General features: G+C 26.2%; 3 protein-coding genes across 3 annotated transcripts; all 3 read right to left on the bottom strand.

Moving 5' to 3' along the window:
• Positions 1-566: 566 nt before the first annotated feature.
• On the bottom strand, positions 567-5,582 carry LOC129618920 (transferrin-like). Its single transcript, XM_055533950.1, has 9 exons — positions 5,578-5,582; positions 2,999-3,021; positions 2,671-2,907; positions 2,488-2,610; positions 2,259-2,369; positions 2,049-2,206; positions 1,327-1,979; positions 829-1,237; positions 567-750 (listed from the first exon to the last, which is right to left on the bottom strand). The coding sequence occupies exons 1-9, from the start codon at positions 5,580-5,582 to the stop codon at positions 655-657; spliced, it is 1,815 nt and encodes a 604-aa protein (XP_055389925.1). The 3' UTR covers positions 567-654.
• A 199-nt stretch (positions 5,583-5,781) lies between these two features.
• Positions 5,782-8,466, bottom strand: LOC129618919 (transferrin-like). The gene is made up of 9 exons (XM_055533949.1): positions 8,241-8,466; positions 7,955-8,090; positions 7,742-7,845; positions 7,530-7,687; positions 7,083-7,463; positions 6,911-7,037; positions 6,790-6,805; positions 6,106-6,349; positions 5,782-5,874 (listed from the first exon to the last, which is right to left on the bottom strand). The coding sequence occupies exons 1-9, from the start codon at positions 8,464-8,466 to the stop codon at positions 5,782-5,784; spliced, it is 1,485 nt and encodes a 494-aa protein (XP_055389924.1).
• Positions 8,467-10,368: 1,902 nt separating this feature from the next.
• On the bottom strand, positions 10,369-15,589 carry LOC129618645 (transferrin-like). The gene is made up of 8 exons (XM_055533523.1): positions 15,411-15,589; positions 15,054-15,296; positions 12,353-12,471; positions 12,111-12,270; positions 11,882-12,039; positions 11,123-11,793; positions 10,666-11,053; positions 10,369-10,572 (listed from the first exon to the last, which is right to left on the bottom strand). The coding sequence occupies exons 1-8, from the start codon at positions 15,493-15,495 to the stop codon at positions 10,486-10,488; spliced, it is 1,911 nt and encodes a 636-aa protein (XP_055389498.1). The 5' UTR covers positions 15,496-15,589; the 3' UTR covers positions 10,369-10,485.
• Between the last annotated feature and the right edge of the window lie 5,257 nt (positions 15,590-20,846).

Below are 20,846 nucleotides of genomic sequence, written 5' to 3'. Positions count from 1 at the left end.
CTTTGATTATTGGTTTATCAAATAATTTACATTTTCTATTTCCAGCCAGATTTCTAGGATTAAAAGGAGCATTGCTCTTGAAGCGTCTGTTTTTTCGTTCTCATTAGCCAAATTAAGTTACCAAAAATTCTTCGAATTCAAAAGTTAACTATTTTACCTACGTGTTGGAATGTGAGAATGGGATTTATTTTTACAATACTCGTTTCAAATTTTTCAAGTTTTTCAGAACCATACTCAATCTATCTTTGATTCAAACAAAATAACTTGAATTTGTTTTAATGAAATGATTTATAAAACAATTTAGGTAATTATCAACGAGTATTGAGCAAAGTAAAAAAATTAATGGACTACTTTGATGATTTGGCTATTAATATAAACTGTTATAAACTTTTGATAATTAATGTGAAAAAAATTGAAAACAAGTAATCTGAAAGCTGTGGAAAATATTTTTTAAAAAACATTTCAAATATGAAGCAGAAAGATTGAATTAGAAAATAAACCTTGTAGAAAATTACGAAAAATTTTCTTTCAAATAAAATTTTTATTTTGCTTTCTATACAGTTTTAGTTTAAATGGTGTACAAACTCATATATTATCACTAAATATCAATTAAATTTTCAAAAAGCATTATTCAATCCAAATTTCGTATTATTCTCAGTCATATTTTAAAACTTTCATCATTAAATCTCGGAAAAATACCTCCATTGTTTCAAAATTAGCTAATCCCTCACTGAAATTCATTGTATAATCCTACAAATGCAAAATATTATTAATTTGGAAAAACCTTTAATTCTTAAAGTTAAAATATAAAAACAAGATTTTGCATACATTGAACAAAACATCGTTTTTTCCTTTAAATTCTGCGAATATATGGAAACCATTTGAATAAATTCCTTCATTTCCAAACTGTTCTCCAATAGTGGTAATTAAGTTTTTGAAAGTTTCTATTTCTGCATCGCTTTTATTACCGTTCACATAAATAGCATTTTGAATGTACAAATCCAAATTGCAATAATAGAAATCACCAATATTAGAAGTTGATTTATCCAAGCACAATAGATGTTGCTCCCTACCATAAAAATGCCTTTCCGTAGCATTTACAACAAGAATATAATCTTCTGTTTCAGTGACATTTCCATTTAAATTTTCACAATTCTGTGTCTGGTCTTCGTATTCTTGCAACAAGTGAAATAAGCATGCAGCCCTAAAAGCTTTTTTATCGGACATTTCGAATTTTCTTTAAAAAAATAACGAGAAATTTCAATAAGAAAAATTTATTAGATATTCTTTTAAATAAATAATGTAAAATGGTAGATCCTTACTTACATGGGATACTTTTTAGAGGACTTGTACCTTTTGAAACCATTAAATAAGGCAATATAAGATTCATGAAAATTCCAACTCTCATACGCTAATCGTTTTAAATTCTTATATTTATTTTCAAAGATTTCCCAATCGTAGCCAGGAATAATAGCAATATGTGCTTCATCATTTGCAACTTCTGCAGCACATTCATTTTTTTCCGACAAAAAACATTGAATTTCAGGTCGTATGTCATATAAGAATGCAATTTTGGCCATTACTTGACATTTTTCTAAATCAATGTGTGTAGATACACATAATTTTACTTTGTATGTATAACTTTCATCTCGTTCAAAATATTTTTTAAATTCTTTCGTATAATCTTGTGCTGAAACTGGTGTTGGTTTAATATGCAATTCCATTCCCTCTTCAATTAAAAGATCAGCACTTGAATGATTTAAACCATTTTTAAAGAATGTTTCCAAATGCGACAATAAGCCATTTAATAGCATTGGATCATCTGTTATTTTTGTTGTAGTAATAGAAGCTGTATTTGGTTTCTTTAACAATGAACATCCTGTTCCGTTAATCGGTCTACGACTTCCGTCTTCACATAACAATTCGTAATCATTTATATTGGCATTTTTGACATTTTCATTCTCTTCATCACCTAAAAGCTTAAGTTTGGAAAATACTTATCAAAAATAAATTTTAGAAATTTTTTTTTGTAAAATGCCAACACATACACCAAAATATTTTCGAATATCACTTCTTGTTGTAAACGCAACATCACCATCCCCATTAATTAAGCATTCTATAGCACCATCATAATTAGCATATTTGTCATATTCATCACATTTAACTGGATTTTCACACAGTTGGCATAAATTTGAATATTTTTTCTCTAAAAATTCCAAAATTAAGATTATGTTTCTAAAATAAAATAATTAACTTACTCCATTCTTCATTAATATTTTCATCGTCTGAATAAGGACCTACTAAACACGATTGGTTGAAAAAATCTGACAAAGCCTTAAGTTCTCTTTCTGACCTTGGAATCGATGGATCTTTTGAAATTTCCAATAATCCAAGTTTATATAAAATTGAAATTGGCATCTACATACATACGTTTAATGGGACAATAAAGCGCAATGTGATTGAACAATATTTGTTAATACGAATTACTAACCTTATATCCATAGTACGAATTAAATTTTGGAAGACATGATTTTAAACCTTTTAAGTCTTCAAAACTTTTAATTTTTGATGAAGCTTTAATTAGAACTTGATCTTCTTCTTCGAATGTATCTGCAACATTTTACACAATAAATACTTTTTTTTATGACAAATTTTTTTCCACCATCTTACCATTTTTCTCGTTTCTAAATTCTGCTATTATTTTAAAAGCATCATTGCTCAAACCTGCAGCAAATAATACATCTTCAGGATATACTACCACTACATGTGCTTCATTATTTTGTAAAAGTTCCAAACATTCAATGCGATCACGTGCAGAAATACAACCGATTTGTGGACCATCCTTCGTTCTGTAAGGCAGTAGGTCTTTGCAATTTTCAAGAAGTGAATGCGGTACACAAATTTTCACTATTTAAAAAATAAAAAATTTCATTTTAAATGTTGCACATTAAAACTTTTTATGCGAAACGCAATTTGAGAGAAGTAAAATAAAACTTACACACTTTTACATCTTCCTCGCACCTAATAAATTTAAATAATGTTAATAATATAAAAAAAACTTTTATTTGCAGCATTATAAATTTAAGAACTTCACTTCAAGATTTGAAACCGTTTACTAACTCGTTACTTATTCAAGTGGTCTTTAATATGTGATAATCTTGCTAAAAATCAAAACGGAGAAAAAAATTACGTAACAACAATAACGTGAGAATAACAAAACAGAGAAATGGAATTGATAAATAATGCTCTTAAAGGGAACAGCAATTAAAAACAACAACAAATAAATTATGAAAGTATCAAATAAGAATTTCAATTCATTATTCTAATAGAAGCGGATTTCCTAAACAAAAATTTTTGCAAAAATTTAGGAAAAATAAAATATTTTTAATGGAGAAGCTATGATAAGGAATGATGTAACGAAAATAGAGGACAATATTACTTAAAGTGAATAGCATCCTTTCATACGAGATGTTGTATAAGAAATTTATCTTCAAAACAAATTTCCATTTATTATTTTGGACCTCCATATTCTATATAAATTGGTGAAAAGTCTGACAAAAATTCATCAACGAAATTGATCATCTTATTTCCGAGATCGAATCCAATTGAATATGGTATTCAGGTACAAATTCTTTTATTTGTTCTTGTATGAATAATATTAACACACTAATGAATTTTTTATTTATTACTGAATTACTGAAACGAAGAGCTAATTTCTAAAAATTAGAGCTTAATGTTTCTATTAAAAAGGGGAGTAATTTTGGGTTTTATTAGATAAGATTCTACATTCGTCGAACTTTTTAAAGTTGACCTTAAACATATACAAACCTTATTAATTTTCTATTTGATTAAAAAAAGAATCTAGAAACTTATTTGCTATATGAGAATTTTTACCTAGCTCCCTTTCCAAAAATTATTGTCCCACAAAGTCTTAAAACTGTCACAAAAATTGTGGTTGCCTTCTATGTCATGTTTTCATTTACTATGGAAATGAGAAAATGGCCATTAAATTTAACAATTATCTAAAATTGTTTTCTATTTTTTAAATTTTCGATATCGTTTTTCTTCTAGATGATAAGTTGTATAAGAGTCTAAGATTTTAGATATTAATGAATATTTTATTTTGTTCGAAAAAACTTCTTTTTCCACCTAAATCCCCTTTCTAATTATTGTCTCTCGAAATTTGTAAAATGTACGTTATTTCCAAAAGTGCAGGCTTTTCTAAATGTTTTCGTTGCAGAAAGCTAAAAGTAAACTCTATGGCATTAAAAAATATAATAATTATTTTTCTCAACTGACGCAATTAACCCTTGAATTCGAGCATTATGTTAACGCCTCTTTCATTTTTACCGACCGTATTGTGTATACAATAGGTAGGTTATGTGATGGCTACAAATTTTGCATATCGAGTTTTCGATGGGAATGCACTTCACCATAGTAGGCAAGTTTAAATAAACTATTTTTAGCAACCTGTTGGTCTGTCGGTCTGTGTGTGCACGCGTGTATCTCAAGTTCGGCTGAACCGATTTTGATGAAAATTTATGTATAAATTTATTTCGACTATGGCACGTATTGATCAACTTTTGAAATATATCAGGCTTCGGGAACTGCACTTTTTAGCGGGCCTGTTTTACATTTTTGACCATTTTGAAGAAAATATTCAGCCGATTTACTTGAAATTTCATATATAAGCTTCGCTAGACTGTCCGCGAAACCTCCTAGCTTTTGGAAGAAATCAGGTGTCAGCAACTGGATGTTTACTACGGGCCAAATATACATTTTTGCATATATAAAGAGAAATAACCAACCGATTTCATTGAAATTTAACATTTAAATTCTTTGTACTAAAACAAAGAACATATAAATTTTTTGGAAAGATCATGGCTCGAAAACTGATCCGCGGGCCGATTTTAAATTTTCCATATCTACAGAAAGAATTGATGGAATTTCTTGAAATTTTATATTTGAGTTCTGGTTGTTACCGAAACTAACTGGCGAGCATTTCAAGGAATTCGGGTAGCACAGAACGAAACTCTACTAAGAGCCAAATTTACATTTTTCTAGGTATGTTAACTATAAACTTACTAATGTCCTACAAATTGGAAAGAAGTATTTAGCAGACATTTTTATAATATTCTGTAACACTATCACTTAACTAGACAATACACATTGCGGTCGGTTATGTGCTGATCACATCAGATTTTTTTTCTTGTCTCATCCTAAATGTATGTAATCTTTTATATTATCTTTTATATTATATTATTTGTAATCAAAATATTTTGGTATATCAAAAAAATCATGAAAGTTATTTAAATCATGTAATAGATTGTTTTAACTGCCGTATTTTCACTTGTTGAAGATAAATAATGGTCAAACGGAATCGACCGAGTGCATTGTGCTTTGTTGGAAACAATATTCTTGTTGTGGATATAATTTGCAATCCGGTATTTTGGACAACTTTTTCGTACGTATTTGCAGCTCGCGCAAAATTTAAAATTTAAAAAAATGGCTTCGGATCTTCTGGAACTCAGCCATCCGTGAAACATATTTTAACATATTTGCGTGTAGGATAATTACTCCATTTTCGTGATACATAAGAGTTGAAGGTCAAATCATGCACATTCTTTTAAGCTCATAATTCACCAAGGATACCGTTTTAATAAAGGATTTATATAACATAGTTTAAAACTACATAACTATATATTGATATTATCGTTATTTTATTTCAATTCAAAAATAATCAAAATTGTTTTGTCATCAAATTTCCAAAATCTCAATTTATTAATTAAAATTTTCTTCGAATAAATTGTAAAGTTCATCAGGGATATCATAAAATTCTTCAATTCCATATTCATGCAAACCGTATGTGTTATCCTAAAAATATGCAAAATATTTTAAATTAATTTTCTTTGAAATTAATTTTCTTTAAATTAATAATCTTTGACTCACATTAAAAAGAACATTATCATGTTCTTTATATTTTGAGAACAAATCAAAAGCATTAGAATAAAGTCCTCCACGTCCAAATGAATTTGAAATTAAAATAAATAAATTTTTATAATTTTCAATTTCATTCAAATTTTTATCTTGATTTGTAAATATTGCATTTTGAAAGTATTTTTCCAATTGGCATATTATATAATTTCCAAGTCTATCATACATTAAATTCAAACACAATAATGATTTATCTGTTCCATAATTATGACGATCTTTTGATATTATAACTTGAATATATTCTTCATATTCAACATCATTTTCAATAGTCATATTATCACAGTTTGTTCGCTTTAATAAAATATTTAGAGCACATGCTGCATTCCTAGCCCTCACATCAGAATTGTTAAATTTTCTGCAATTTTATAAAAAGAATGTAAATAAATTCAACAAACAACAATTCAATAATTTTTTTTCTTTTCAACAATAAGCCGAAAAATATTAATTTTTTTTGAATACTTATTGAATTTCAACATTTCATCAAAAATTATCACAAATTTTAATTTATTTAAATTAAGCTACATAGCCAGCTTGAATTCAAAATTAATATTTTCCGAAAATATCATGATTTATATGAATTTTAAAAATAGGAGTAGGATTTAGGCAAATAGGAGTAATAGGAGTAATGATTTAGAAAACATTCTTTGAACTTTACTTTTTGGGCAGCCCGAATTATATTTCAAATCCAAAATCTTGAATGCACACTACTTATATACAAAAAATTTGGTTACCAAACTCATATCTCATTAAAATTCTTACTTATATTAATTTGTATATTTGGAAATTTCCACTCACATTGGTAATGCTTCCACTTCATAAAACGTAAGAGATGAATTAAATATAGCAATATAAGTGCTATCATAAATCAAATTTTCATATAAAATCTTTTTCAAATTACGAAGATTTTTATTTTCACTATTTTTCCATTTATATATTGGTGCTATACCAATATCAGCTTCATTATTTGCAACAGTAGAAAAACAATCCGTTTCAGATGAAAATACACATTCAATTTTTGGTCGAATATTATTTGTTAATGCCATTATAGATAAAATTTCACATTTTTCCAATTCAATTTCTGAATTAACACATAATCTTATTCTTTCAGATGGTATATCATTTAATTCCATAAAATATCTAAAATCTGATATATATTCATTTGGTGTAACATCATCATCATATTTTTGATATAATACCATTCCATTGTCAATTAAAAGATTTTTACCAACATTAACATTTGCATTTACCAAACCATTTTTAAAAAATCTAGTCAAATTTGTTTGTAGATAATTTAATAAATCTTTATTATTAACTATATCAGCATTACTAATATAAGCTCTATATGGTCTTTTATATAATGAACAACCAGAACTATTAACTGGTTTACGAGTTCCATCTTCACAGAAATATTCGTATTCATTCATATAATTTTTTCCAGTTTCAAAAATAATATAATTTTCGGGTTTAATCTATAATATCCGAAACAATATAAATTTATTGTCTATAGAAATATTTTTTGATAATTTTATACTTACATTGAAAAACTGTTTTACTGAGCTCATTCTAGTAAATGCGATATCACCATAACCATCATGTAAACAATTTATGGCACCATCATAAGATGCATATTTGTCATTATTTGAGCAATCAATAGGATTATTACAAAGTTTACATAAATTAAGAAATCTACTTTCTAAAATATCAAATGTTTTAGAAAAATCAGAATTTATAAGAATATTGTTCTTACTTAAATCTTGATCATATATTCTATCATTAGAATAAGTACCGGGAATACACGAATGCCAAAAAAATTCTGATATTGCTTCCAGTTCTCTCTCTAATTTTGGCATTCTTTCATTTGTTGAAATATTTATAATACCATTATCAATTAATTTTGAAATCAAAACCTGTATTAAAAAATTGCTATTGTAAAAGAAAGGCTAGAAGCAAGTTATTTCACGTTAGAAATGAAAATACCTTGTAGCCAAAGGGTGCATCATAACCTGGATGACATGATTTTAATCCCTTAAAATCTTCGAAACTGTTTATTTTCAATGTTTTCCTAATTAAAATTACATCTTCGTCCTCAAATTCATCTATAAATATATTCAAAGTTAGAAATCTTCTGAAAATTTAAAATTTTGATATCTTCTGCCAAATTCAACGCATTTGTTTCAATCAATTTACAAAATTTTGAAACAACAGTAGCTGTTCTCCTACGAAGGGATATTCAATTAAAAACGTACCATTTCTAGACCAATCGAAACGAAATTCAGCAATAACTCTCAAATTACTAGCATTCATTGTTGAAGCATAATAAATATCTTCCGGTTCAAGAGCTACAACATCAGCTTTATTATTTTCAATTAATTCTAAGCAATCAACACGATCACGTCCAGCAACACATTCTATACCCATAGACTTTTCAAGTAAATCTAAGCAATCTTTATAAAATATCCTTGGTACACACATTTTGTCTATTGCGTAAAAAAAACATTTAATTAGAAATTCTCTAAGAAATCCAATAAGTTATTAAATTAAGATTCTAAATTAGTGAGTAAATTATTCTTACAAGTCTGTCTTGTATTTCCAGCCACAAAATATATGGCCAAATTAATAAATATTAATATTAAATAATGAAATTTCATCATTATGATTTGCCGGTGTTGTGTTCTTAACTTCAAATAATTTTGAACTAAATTTCAAATTTTGAAACTTGGAAATTTAGTGTATTCGTTTTCAATTATCAAATGTTTAGAATATTTTAGAAATTGATAACCAAATAAACAAAGAGTTCAAGAATTTAGTGATACAAATTAAGAAACAGATTTTGATAAGGTTTACCGGTTCGGTTAAATTACCACTTTTATTAAAATGTACATAGGTAAAAATGAAAAAAAAATCGTGTTAAATAAAATATTATCGAAAACATAAGTAGACTTTGAGACCACTGTTGTGTTTTTCAATGTGAAAATTTTGTTATTTTGCATTCATTACCATTACGTGTTACATTAAACTTAGATAGTAAGTAAGCAGTTTGTAAAATAGAGTATTTCTCTTCCTTGTTCTTAGTTTCCAGAAATTTGAGAATTTTCACTGGAATTACAAAAACAATTTTATACAATTTGAGGTTTATATAAAGTTTTGTTTTCTTTTTTCTGTAAGAATCTCCCTTTTCTCTGAGAACCCGCTTACAATAGATAACCTACATCTTTCATTTGAAGGCAACATGATCCAAGGTGGAAAGCAACCTGCGCGAAACAATTTAACAAAAATTGCAAAACCCTCTGCAATTAATCATAATCTTCAATCCGTTCTTTTCAAAGTTTTATGAACGTTTTTCTCTTAGACGACAAGCTGTAGGAGTCTGAAATTTTAACAACTTATAGGCATTAACAAGCACCTTATTCGTTAGAACACAATCGTTATCTCCTCGTCTCTTTAAATCATATCTCTGAAATTTTCAAAAATTTAAATTTTTGTCACAGTGCTTTTCCGAAACTGAAAGCTTTTTTAAATTGATATGAAAGCTAAGAGGTAACGATAAATGCCTTGGCATCAAAAGAATAAATTTATTCATCTTAACTGATCTAAACTGATCTTAATATTGATAATTAAAAGTATGTATCCACAATAGAATCCAACAATTTTTTAATAATTCTTCTAATTTTTAGTGTCATCCTGAAAGTATGCAATTTTCGCTATATTATTTTTGTATGCTAATGAGACAAATTTAAAAGAAAGTTTTTTTTGCAAAGTGTTTTGCATTTGTTGAAGTGAAGTGTGTTAAATCAGTGGAAGCCCTTGGTTAATTAATTTTGTTTTTATGCAAAATGAGAACCAAAATCTGCAATAAACCCTCGCAAATAAAAAGTTTAATGTACTTATTTATTTAAAAGTTTTTCGTAGACAATTTACAAATTTTGCTATAGTCTATCGTCTCAAAAACTAATTCTAGATCCAAGAACAGTACAACTTCTTTTGATTACTATTTATTGCTTGCTTTCTGGGCCATAACCGATAAATAAGTAAAATATTATTAACCTCAATATATTTCTCTAACTGAGCGAATTGCTGGTCGAAATTCAGAACAGTTTTTTAATATATTTAATTTTTTTAATTGAGGTTATTATACTGTCTCTTTTCAACTCTATGGACAAATACCATTATCACTCTTTTTTCATTGATTGATCATTAACTCAATAATTTCTTAACCACCCATCAATAGTTTGTTTTAAACTATGCGAATCTGGAAATATTGAAGAAAAATTGAGTACTTATTTTTATTATATATAATCAGCTAAGAATGTAAATCAAAAAATTTCAATCTATTAAGCCCAAAAATTATTTCAAAATAAAAACTCAGAAAGATGATTATTAATTTAAAAAAAATTTATTGAATTCAAATATTTATTACTAGAGCGTAATTTAAAGTCTTATGTGTTGTATGAATTATAAAAATTTTTGAATATTATAAATAATATTTTAATTCTATTGACACTTCAAAATGGTATCGTAAAAATATTCATCAGCTGAAGAGAAAGCATTCGTTTCTGTAACAAACGATAAAGCGTGATCCTAAAAGTATGCAAAAACACATGAAAATATTTTTATGTGCCATGAAATTTTAAACTTTCTAATTAATATAGAATAACATTTTTCATAACTTACGCTAAACAGAACGTCCTTATGTCCTTTAAATTCTGAGAACATATCAAAAACATCTGGTAATTTTCCTTGTGCTCCAAATAAATCACTTAGTAATGTAAATGCATGAATGTAACTATCTTTTTCCAATTGACTCATATTTTCAGCAACAAATACAGAATTTGGTAAAAATGTTTCAGTATTACATGTTTTAAAATCTGTTACTGGTGCACGTTTATTATCCAAACATAATAACATTTTATCCTTATATTTATTCAAATCTTTTGAATTAACAATTTGAATATGATCATCTTGAACATTTTCATCTAAATTATCACAACCTAAATTACCACGTTTTAAATTCAAAAATATTGCAGCATTTCGTGATCTTTCAATTGATTTATCATATTTTCTGAAAATTATAAAATAATTTTAAATTTAATCTTTTCTAATTTACAACTTTTATAATTAATATACTTACATTGGAAGTTTTTGAATTTGTTCTGATGTCAATTTTGGATCAATTACAGTTACATAAACATCATCGCTATCTAAACGTTCATATACTAATGGTTTTAAATTTTTATATTCTTTTAGAATTTTAGAAAATTTATAACCGGAAACAATAACAGCATCAGCTTTACCATTAATAGCAACATCATCATAACATTTTTTTTCAGCTGATAGATAACATTCAAATTCTGGACGGATATCACGTGAAAATGCTGCTCTAGCTAATGTTTGACATTTATCAAATTCAATTTCATTATTAACACATAATTTAATTTTATGTGTAAGACTACCATCACGTTCAATAACATCTTTATAGCCAGCACGTTCTAAATATTCTTTTGGTTTAACATCACCATTTTTATCATGTAAAACTAAATCTGGTTCAATTAATAGATTTTTTGCCGCTTTTTTATTTTCAGCTTTTAAACCATTTTCAAAAAATTTATCCAAACGATTTTGTAAACTTTGTAATAATTGTTTCTCTTTAACAGTATCAGAATTACTTATATAACCTTTCCATGGTCTTTGAGCCCATGAACATGCTGGTCCAGTAATTGGTTTACGACTTCCATCTTCACATAAATATTCAAAATCTTCTGGATGATTATTTTCAGCTTTAATTGTACCATCATGCCAAAGCTTAAAATTAATTAATTTTAAATTTATTGATATTATTTTTCCAATAAATAAATTTAATTTTAATATTTTTGTGTTGTTTAGAACTTACTCCGAAATATTTTTTAATAAATGATGTTTTTGTAAAGGCAACATCACCATCACCTTTATCTAAACAACGAATAGCACCATCATAACCTGAATATTTATCTGGATAATTACATTGTTGAGGATTTTCACATAAAGCACACAAATTAGAATATTTCTTTTCTAAAAAAAAATTTAAGACAAAAATTAAAATTTAATAAAATTCAATAAACTTAATTTTTTAGAATACTTACTCAAAACTTTATCAACATCTGAATTTGGAGAATAAGTACCAACAAGACATGATTTTGAAAAGAAACCGGACAAAGCTTTTAATTCTCTTTCTGTAGCTGATATTGTTGGATCCATTGAAACTTTCATGACACCATGATTTTTTAATTTTGTAATTGGAATCTATAAATTATGGCCGCATTTAATAATTTTGTATTTAAGTTCAATTCATGTTTATTTCTTTGTTATATAAAAATTTAGGTACCTTGTATCCAACATTACGACCAAATCCAGTATGACATGATTTTAAACCTTCAAGATCTTTTAAAGTTTTAACAGTTGATGATTTTTTAATTAAAATTACACCCTCATATCGGAATTCAGCTGCAATAAAAAAATTAAAATGTTTAGTTTCTTTTAAAATTGTTACGGCATAATAGTAAAATTGTTACTTTTGTATCTAAACATTTAGCAACACAATTTTACTCTTTAATAACAAAATGTTACTCTTTAGCAACCAAATGTTACTCTTTTTTGTGTTAAGAAATTAATTACGATACTCGTAACAACATTGATGTTGATTGTACGTTAGTGAGGAAATCAAGCTAAACAAATACGAAAATATATTTGATTCACGTTTTTGCAGTTAAATAATAAAAATTCATTGTAAAAGAAGTAAAAATCGAACAAAATAATTAATTTATTCAATAAAGACTGTACAGAGCATTGACGAAAACTTAAAAATCTTCAAAAACAAATTTACAAATTTCGGAACTAGACAATTTTGTTATTACTAAAATTTCATAAAATATAAAACGTTATGATAACCTTGAAGGTTGAAGGTGCTACACGTGATAACAATGAAAAATTCATATTTTTAGTTTTGCTTGTTATCTATACAAAATAATCTTCAATTTAGTTTTAGCAATGCATTTAGAAAGCTATAAATTTTGCTTTTGTGTTGAATTTCTATAAGAAAAAATAACAATGACTAACTTAAATAAAAAAACTTTCATATTTCATAAGTAAAATATTTTGGTAATTTAAATTCTTTTGAACAGGTTTGAAAAAGTTATTTAATATACTACAAAAATATATTATATGGTTTTAGGCATAAACTACCTAAAATATGATATGATAAGAAAATTTTAAATGAATGCGGCCTATATGTGAATATTTGCGTTAACACGATTTAAACTTCAATTAATTTTCAATCAAAATTCGAATAATGCAAGGGGTGTCATAAGTATTGGTTTTGAGAACTCAATAACATTAAAACCAAATTTCAAAACAATTAAAATATAATGACTCGCACTTATATGATCAATTAATGTTACGAACAGTTATATCTCAACCAAATTGCTAATATAAATGAAACGGGTATTAAATTAACTAAAGAGTAGTGACTAAAGGCAATGTCAATTTCATTGATTTTAAAATAATATTACAATATTGTAGCCATTATACCATTTTTTTTTTAATTTTTCACATAATATTGGGAGATTATTGAGTATTCCATATTATTTGTTAATTTGAAAATTGTGTTCATATAAGACAAAGAAACAAATTCAAATAATTTTGTATTCACATAATTGATCGTTCATAATATCTAGTGTAAGTCTACTGTAAGTGAATCTTAAAAAAATCGAAATTTCATCTCAATATTTTCATATAACTGGTCTGCATTTTTTAAATCCCTATACAATTACTATTCATCAGTGACATGTTAAATGAACTTTTTGAATTGTAAGCATCTGAATGCTTCATTCATTTATATTTTTAATAATTATAGTTATGATACAACAATGACTTCCTAATAAATAATTCAGAATTCCGAAACTACTTAAGCCAAATTGGATAAATTGTTGTAATTTTAACAAACTAATAGCACAATTCCAAAGGAATAATTAAATGGTATGTATCATAAGGAATTGGTCAACAAAAACATCTTTATTTATTTCGAATAAATTATTAGAGTATAGTGACCATATATGTTCGTGTATACCTTCATAATATTTTTCAAAATAAACCACTTTAGATTTAATTTACATGAAAGCAAAATTACAATTAAAAAAATTTTCCCGAATTCATGTGAATTCATACATTAAAGTAAGCGAATATTCAACAAACAACAGACTTTAAAATTGCAGTTCGATTTAAAGATTTAAGTAACCGAGCATTAGCTATGCAATTTCTTAATTGTTTATTAATATATGTATAGATTCTTGGTGCAATTTTAAGCAATTTACTTGTTCATTAATGTTAGCTTGCTTTGTTATTAAAAAAAATTAATGAAAATCATAGAGAAATATCGATTTTAATTTAAAAGCCACAATGGCACACATTTAAATAAATTTACTTCAATGTTGTTATTCAAAATAAATTTTCCTAAATAGTGAACTGATTGGGCTCCAATTTGCATGGAATACCTTTAAGAATTTCACCTGCATTCTTTATAAATGCATTTTTAATTTGTAATATGCATACATTAATTAACGCTAACCAAAACCGTGTATTTTGAAACAATATGCATAATAAATTTGCATAAATGAATTTTATTATAAAAGAAAATTTCATTTTTCGAAAATTTTTAGTTAAATCTTAAATTATTTTAATATTTTGTAGTTTTTAAATACTTGAAATTTTAAATTCTAAAATTTATTTAATCAGTCATAGCTATATCATTCTCTTTCTCTAAAATCTGGTTATTAAATCCAATTAGTTTATTTATAGTTCTTTAAAATTTGAAAATATTTTTTTGCTCTTTGAGTTGAAATTTATATTTAAATATTCTTACTGCATATTTCAATACTAAATACAGTAAATAATAAAGAATACGTGATAAAAATCTAAAAAGCTTCTGATTATAACAGAAATGCTAATGGCTCTATAGATACCCATATAATTAAATTTATTCGAAAATTAAAAAAAATATATTTATAAATTTTTCATAAAAATATATTTACCATCTTTTTCGACTTTTGTTCTAAATTCATTTATTACTCGAAAATCTTGATTTTTCATATGATATGCAACATACATGTCCTCTGGATCAACAGCTAATACATCAGCTTTATTTTGTTGAATTAATTCTAAGCAATCGAGACGATCACGTCCTTTAATACATTCCATTTTAATACCAGCCTCTGATGGATCATTTAATAAATCTAAACAATCTTGATAGAATACTTGTGGTACACACATTCTATCTGTAAATAATATTATGCAAGCAATTATTATTTTATAATATAAAGAATTTAAATTAAAAAAATATATACGATTAAAATACTACAAAAAATAAAAAAATATTTATTTTAACTTACAAATTTTTTGTCCACCTTGAGCATAGCTGATTTCAACTAATGCCAATAATAATATTGGAAAAATAAAATTAATTTTTTTTATCATCTTGTGCTGTGTAGTGTATTAAAAGACAGTCTAATGATCACTGACTGCTCAACAAAAAAAATGTAATAATGATAGCAGACCGCGGTCACTTAACAAAAACTTAACGAATAAACAACATACATAAAGAAAACCAGCTTTTTATAACATTTATATGGTAATTTAAAAATAATAAATGTATAACTATAGTTATACTACACCCGGCCGGCTATTAATTTCTTATATACATACATTTATGTATATTAATAAAGATGATAACAGAACTACCAAACTATGTATATATTTATATTCCTACTCATAAACATTTGCATAGGTACTATTATAAATAAAAATAAAACACGTTCACAAAAAAATTTAAGATCAAATCAATGACTTGTAAAGTAGCAAATTTCCAAGTGAAAATGCATTTAAAAAAAATTATGATCTATTAATGTGTTACAATGATTGCATAATTTTAGGATCCCAACAAAATTAAAAGAAGCCGTGAGAAGTTGTTGAAATTGTACAGTTAATATTATAAGTTCATTTCAAATACTAAAAAGCATTTTCTGATAGGCAGATATTTACCGTTACTTATTTGCATATTTACACAAATTTGAGAAAAGTTATAAATAACTTTATAAGAGGAGTTCGCTCGAGATCATAGGAAAAAATGCAATTTTTTTATAATCAAATGAATTTTTTACATCAGTAATTCGGGTTTATGTCGTCTAACAGAAAAATAGATTTAAAGCAGTGATTCCCAAAGTGGTCTACATAGACCACCAGGGATCTATGAAAACATGCTTACATCATAGATGTACCTTGTTACTGTTAGAAATATAAATCTATCAAAGAAATAAGCAAGGGGTCTAACAAAATTGAAAAACACGACAAGGGGTCTACGAGAGAAATAAGTTTGGGAACCTCTGTTTTAAAGGAACAGTGATCTTAAAAATAATTTTGCTATTATAACAATGTTTGTCTAAGCAGTCTCAAGTTTCAAATTTTTTAGTATTAATGTAATTTTAAAACTATGTATTTATGAATTTGACACAATATTATTTATTGTTAAAAAATAGAATTTTAAAGGATTTTTAAAAAAACAGGCAAACGGACGGACAATGAAACAACGGAATGAAATTAATAAGCACATTTTTAGTTTTGCTAAAATTGCTAAAAAGTAATAAGAGCACTTTAAGTTAAACATCTTTTTACATTAAATTTAATCTGTACTCTACACATTAAATATGAGAATAGAATGTAAGACGCAGATTTAAATTAAACAATAAGTAAACACATTTATTTTTTATTTGAAATACGAGCTCTACTTGAAAATAGTTAAGTTAATTATGAATGTTGAATAATAAATGTTGAAGTGTTATGAATGTAGACTAAGGATGTTTGATATGCCCACTCTCACAAAAAGTCGAGATATTGCGGATGTAATGTTTATTATTAAAACTGTGAAATCGGAGCTCATATCGCCTGACACTTTAAATAAAATTATGATCAACACTAATTTGAGTTTTCGCTCGCCTAATCTTTTTGTACCCTTTCATAGGATTAATTATGGTATGCACGAATATGTACGGTAATCAGAATGTTGCATTTTGGGAAAAAATATAAAGACAATTAAGATCTAACAATAATAAAGGATACCTTAAAAAAGAGATTTGTCAATAAATCAAGCCCAGAACATACAACTGAACTTTATTGTTCAAAGCTGTATTTATTTAAAACAAGAAGCAGCTAAAGCTTACATTTCTTAGCGAAAACACTCATATACATTTCTCTTTATCACCCCTTTCTTAAAAATTCGTAATAAGAAAGCTTTTACTGTTGATTCGCAGCCACCAACAAAAAATTAAAAATTTTTTTATTGTAAATTTTTTATTTTTCAACTGTTTTTATTTAGGACTTGTAATATGTAAGATGTAGGAAATATTAATTTAATAAATTTTTGCACATAACTAAAAAATTATTGTTCATATGCTATTATTGATATTTAGGTGATACCCCTCACACATACATAAGGAAATGTTAAAGAAAAAAAAACACAATTCAGTGCAAAATACAAAAAAAAAAAACTAAACACTTTTGGGAAATCCCTGCTGATTATTTTGCAAAACAACAATATACATATACACATACATATATAGTATTAAATTATAAAATATTTCAAAAGAATTACAGATCAGATCATGCAGATCAGAACTGTGCACAATTTACTTATCAAAAAAATAAATTTCAATAACATCGGTGACAGAATAGTTGAATATAGTTTTAAAATACTTGTATTACGCTTTTGTACTTGAATCCAATATTCGAGTATTATGTGAAAAGTGTTTGACTCTATTATGTACTTATATTATAAAAGCCGATAAAAATTCCTTTACACTTCAATAACATGGATAATATTATGAAGTCTATTTTAAATTAATTATTATCGAGTACTAGCTAAATGGGCTTCATATTTGAAATGTGAAGGAAGGTGACAGTTTTGATCCTGCTTCCTAAAATGTTGTTCTTTGATAATTTTCAAAAAATCAAAAGAAATACTTTCAGTTTCGTAGTTGCCTAACATCAAAATCAAAATTTTAACTAATCTTCAGTTTTTTTTAGGTAATTTCGATCATGAATTATGGACCTGCAAATCTTGGTCTTTCTGAAAATGTTAATTTTAATTTTTACTTTTTATACATGGTCTCAACTATGTGACCTTATTTTAAAGTTTATGAAGTTTATCTCATTAAACAGCATACCATTCAAGAATTTTTGAAACATTTAAGTGGAAATTCAGAATTTTCAAAAAAATTTTTCAACAACTTTTCGTTTTCATATTTACGTTAAGTGAAATTCTGATCTGCATTTTAATGTGCAGTGCAAAACTGTGCAAAAGTAATCGCAAAATGCAAAACATTAGAGAATATTGGACAGTATTAAAAATGTTCCTAACCATTTTGTGTTGAAAATGTTTATTTATCTGGGCTCATTATATATGATTCTGTTTCCGGTCTTCATCAAGTCTTCAACACCTTATGTAACAAAATTATTTTATTTTGTTCAAAACACATCTCCACTTTTTTGATTATTGCAGCCCTCTAAAGAATAATGAGTTTATAACAAGTAAATCTTTTGTATGAAAATAGAATAAGCTTCCCAGCAATTAAATTGTCTAAACTTGAGAAGTGTAGAAAAAAACCTGTTCTTTAAAAACTCTCCCGTGTTAGAACTAGGTATTTGCCATCATTTTAGAGGTCGCTAATGTAACAACCCTTGCATACACAGGGTGATTCACAAAGTTATACAACCACATAAACCATTGGTTAGAAGAACGAAAATGGGTAAAACTTTTGTTCCGAACTGGGTGGCAAATCTCAAGGGTTTCCGAGTTCCAGGGATTTTAACGAATTTTCACGAAATTTTTACTTATTCTAGGTTTTTGGATTATAACTTCCATTCTAAAAAAGATACGAACTTCAAACAAACAGTTTCAGAAAGGTCTAGTTAAGGGCCTAAAATAGACATGATGCCTGATTCGGTATTTTATGTACCTCCGGAATACTAATGATTTGAACTTTAGGGAAAATCAAATTTTTCACTTGTTTTATTTTTTCAGTTTTTTCTAACTAGATAATTTTGTAAGAAATTTCTTAAAAACTTGAAATTTTTTTATGGAATTTTTCCCGACTGTTTAAACTTTAATTTAAATCCTCAAACATTAAAAAAATTTTTATGTTACAGAGGATATAGCACAAAAACCACAAATTATATTGTTAGCCACAAATTCAATTAAAATCAAACTAGATGTTAATAAAACTAAAATTGAATTCAATTTAATATTCCTTTTTCAAAAATTTTATCCAAAAATTTTACAAATTTCTCAAAACAAACACCAAATTATCTCCTATGAAATTCACCTAGTTCAGCAAAAATTTATGCTTTTCTTCCTTAAAATCTATTTCTATTCCATCGCTTATTTTAAATTAATTGCTTTACTGGAACACCTCTTTAGTTGTATTAACCGTACACCAATTTTAGCTCTTGTAGAAATATGTTTGAAAATTACTAATCCCATGAAATTATTTTTTAATTATTTATTAACTTCATAATGTTAATACCATATCATTAACATACTCCATTTTGTTCAAAAAAATTAAATTTTCCTACAGAAAAAAATTTTTCTTCAATTAAAATAAATGTCAAAATTTATATGGCATGCCCTTAAAAAATCATTTCAGCTGGATAATTTTAATATTTTCAGATGCTAAATGGTCTCTAGATTTCCAAAATATTTTTTTAAAATTTTTAAATTGCACCCAATCTGAGAAAAATGCATTTAAAAATTTCAAACCATATAGGTACCGTTTCTTATAAAAATTGGCGAAAATAAAAAACCTATAATTTTTCCTTACCAAGAAAAGTTTCGAAAAAAATTTTTTGATTACTAGATTTGTTTTTTGTTTTTCGTAGTACAAAATTCCAATTTTTCTTTTCAAAAATTTCAAATTTTTTAAAATCAATTTTTGTTTTTCAATTAAAAAGTTTGTATAAAATTTCGTTTCAATTTTTGCTACATTTCGATGAAAACATTAAAATTCAGATTTTTTATCAAAATAACGGCTCTTCAAAATGTCAACTGTTTTTTCCAATGACTATTTTCAGCAAAAATTAATGATAGTTGATAATTACAACACTTAAAATCCTTGCCTTTAAGGGTCTTTAAAATCTTGACATAGAAATGGTTTTTGTGCTTCACCTTCTGTAACATAAAAAATTTTTCAATGCTTGAGGACTTAAATTAAGACTAAGCAGCTAAGCAAACTTCTGTGCAAAAAAATTTCAAGGTTTTCAAAAATTTTTTACGAAATTATCTACCTAGAAAAGATCAAGGGAAAAAATTTATTTTATTGAATGTTCAAATGCTTGGCATTCCTAAGGTACATAAAATACAGAATTAAGCAGCATTTATATTTTTACTTTACTAAGCCTTTCTGAAACTGTTTCTTTGAAGTTCCTATATTTTTTAGGACCGAAGTTATAATCCAAAAAACTTGGATAAGTAAAAATTTCGTGAAAATTCATTAAAATCCCTGGAACACAGAAACCCTTGAGAATTGCCAACCCATCCGGAACAAAAATTTTAGTCGATTTTCGATCTTCTAACCAATGGTTTATGTGGTTTTATAACTTTCAGAATCACCCTGAATATATACGCTGGCATAACATTAAATTAAATCTCGATTAAATTTCTTTTCTCAAGAAATTATTCATTCTTTTAAATTTCTCAATTCATTTGGAAAAAGCAAAAAAATTTAGGAATGCAAATAATTTTCAAAGTCAAAATATTCTTATCGCATACACATTAGGTA

This window comes from Condylostylus longicornis, unplaced genomic scaffold, assembly GCF_029603195.1.
Source record: "Condylostylus longicornis isolate FDR11 unplaced genomic scaffold, ASM2960319v2 ptg000010l, whole genome shotgun sequence".
NCBI lineage: Eukaryota > Metazoa > Arthropoda > Insecta > Diptera > Dolichopodidae > Condylostylus > Condylostylus longicornis.
The sequence above is the reverse complement of the archived record's forward strand: the minus strand, read 5'-3'. Positions and strand labels throughout refer to the sequence as shown.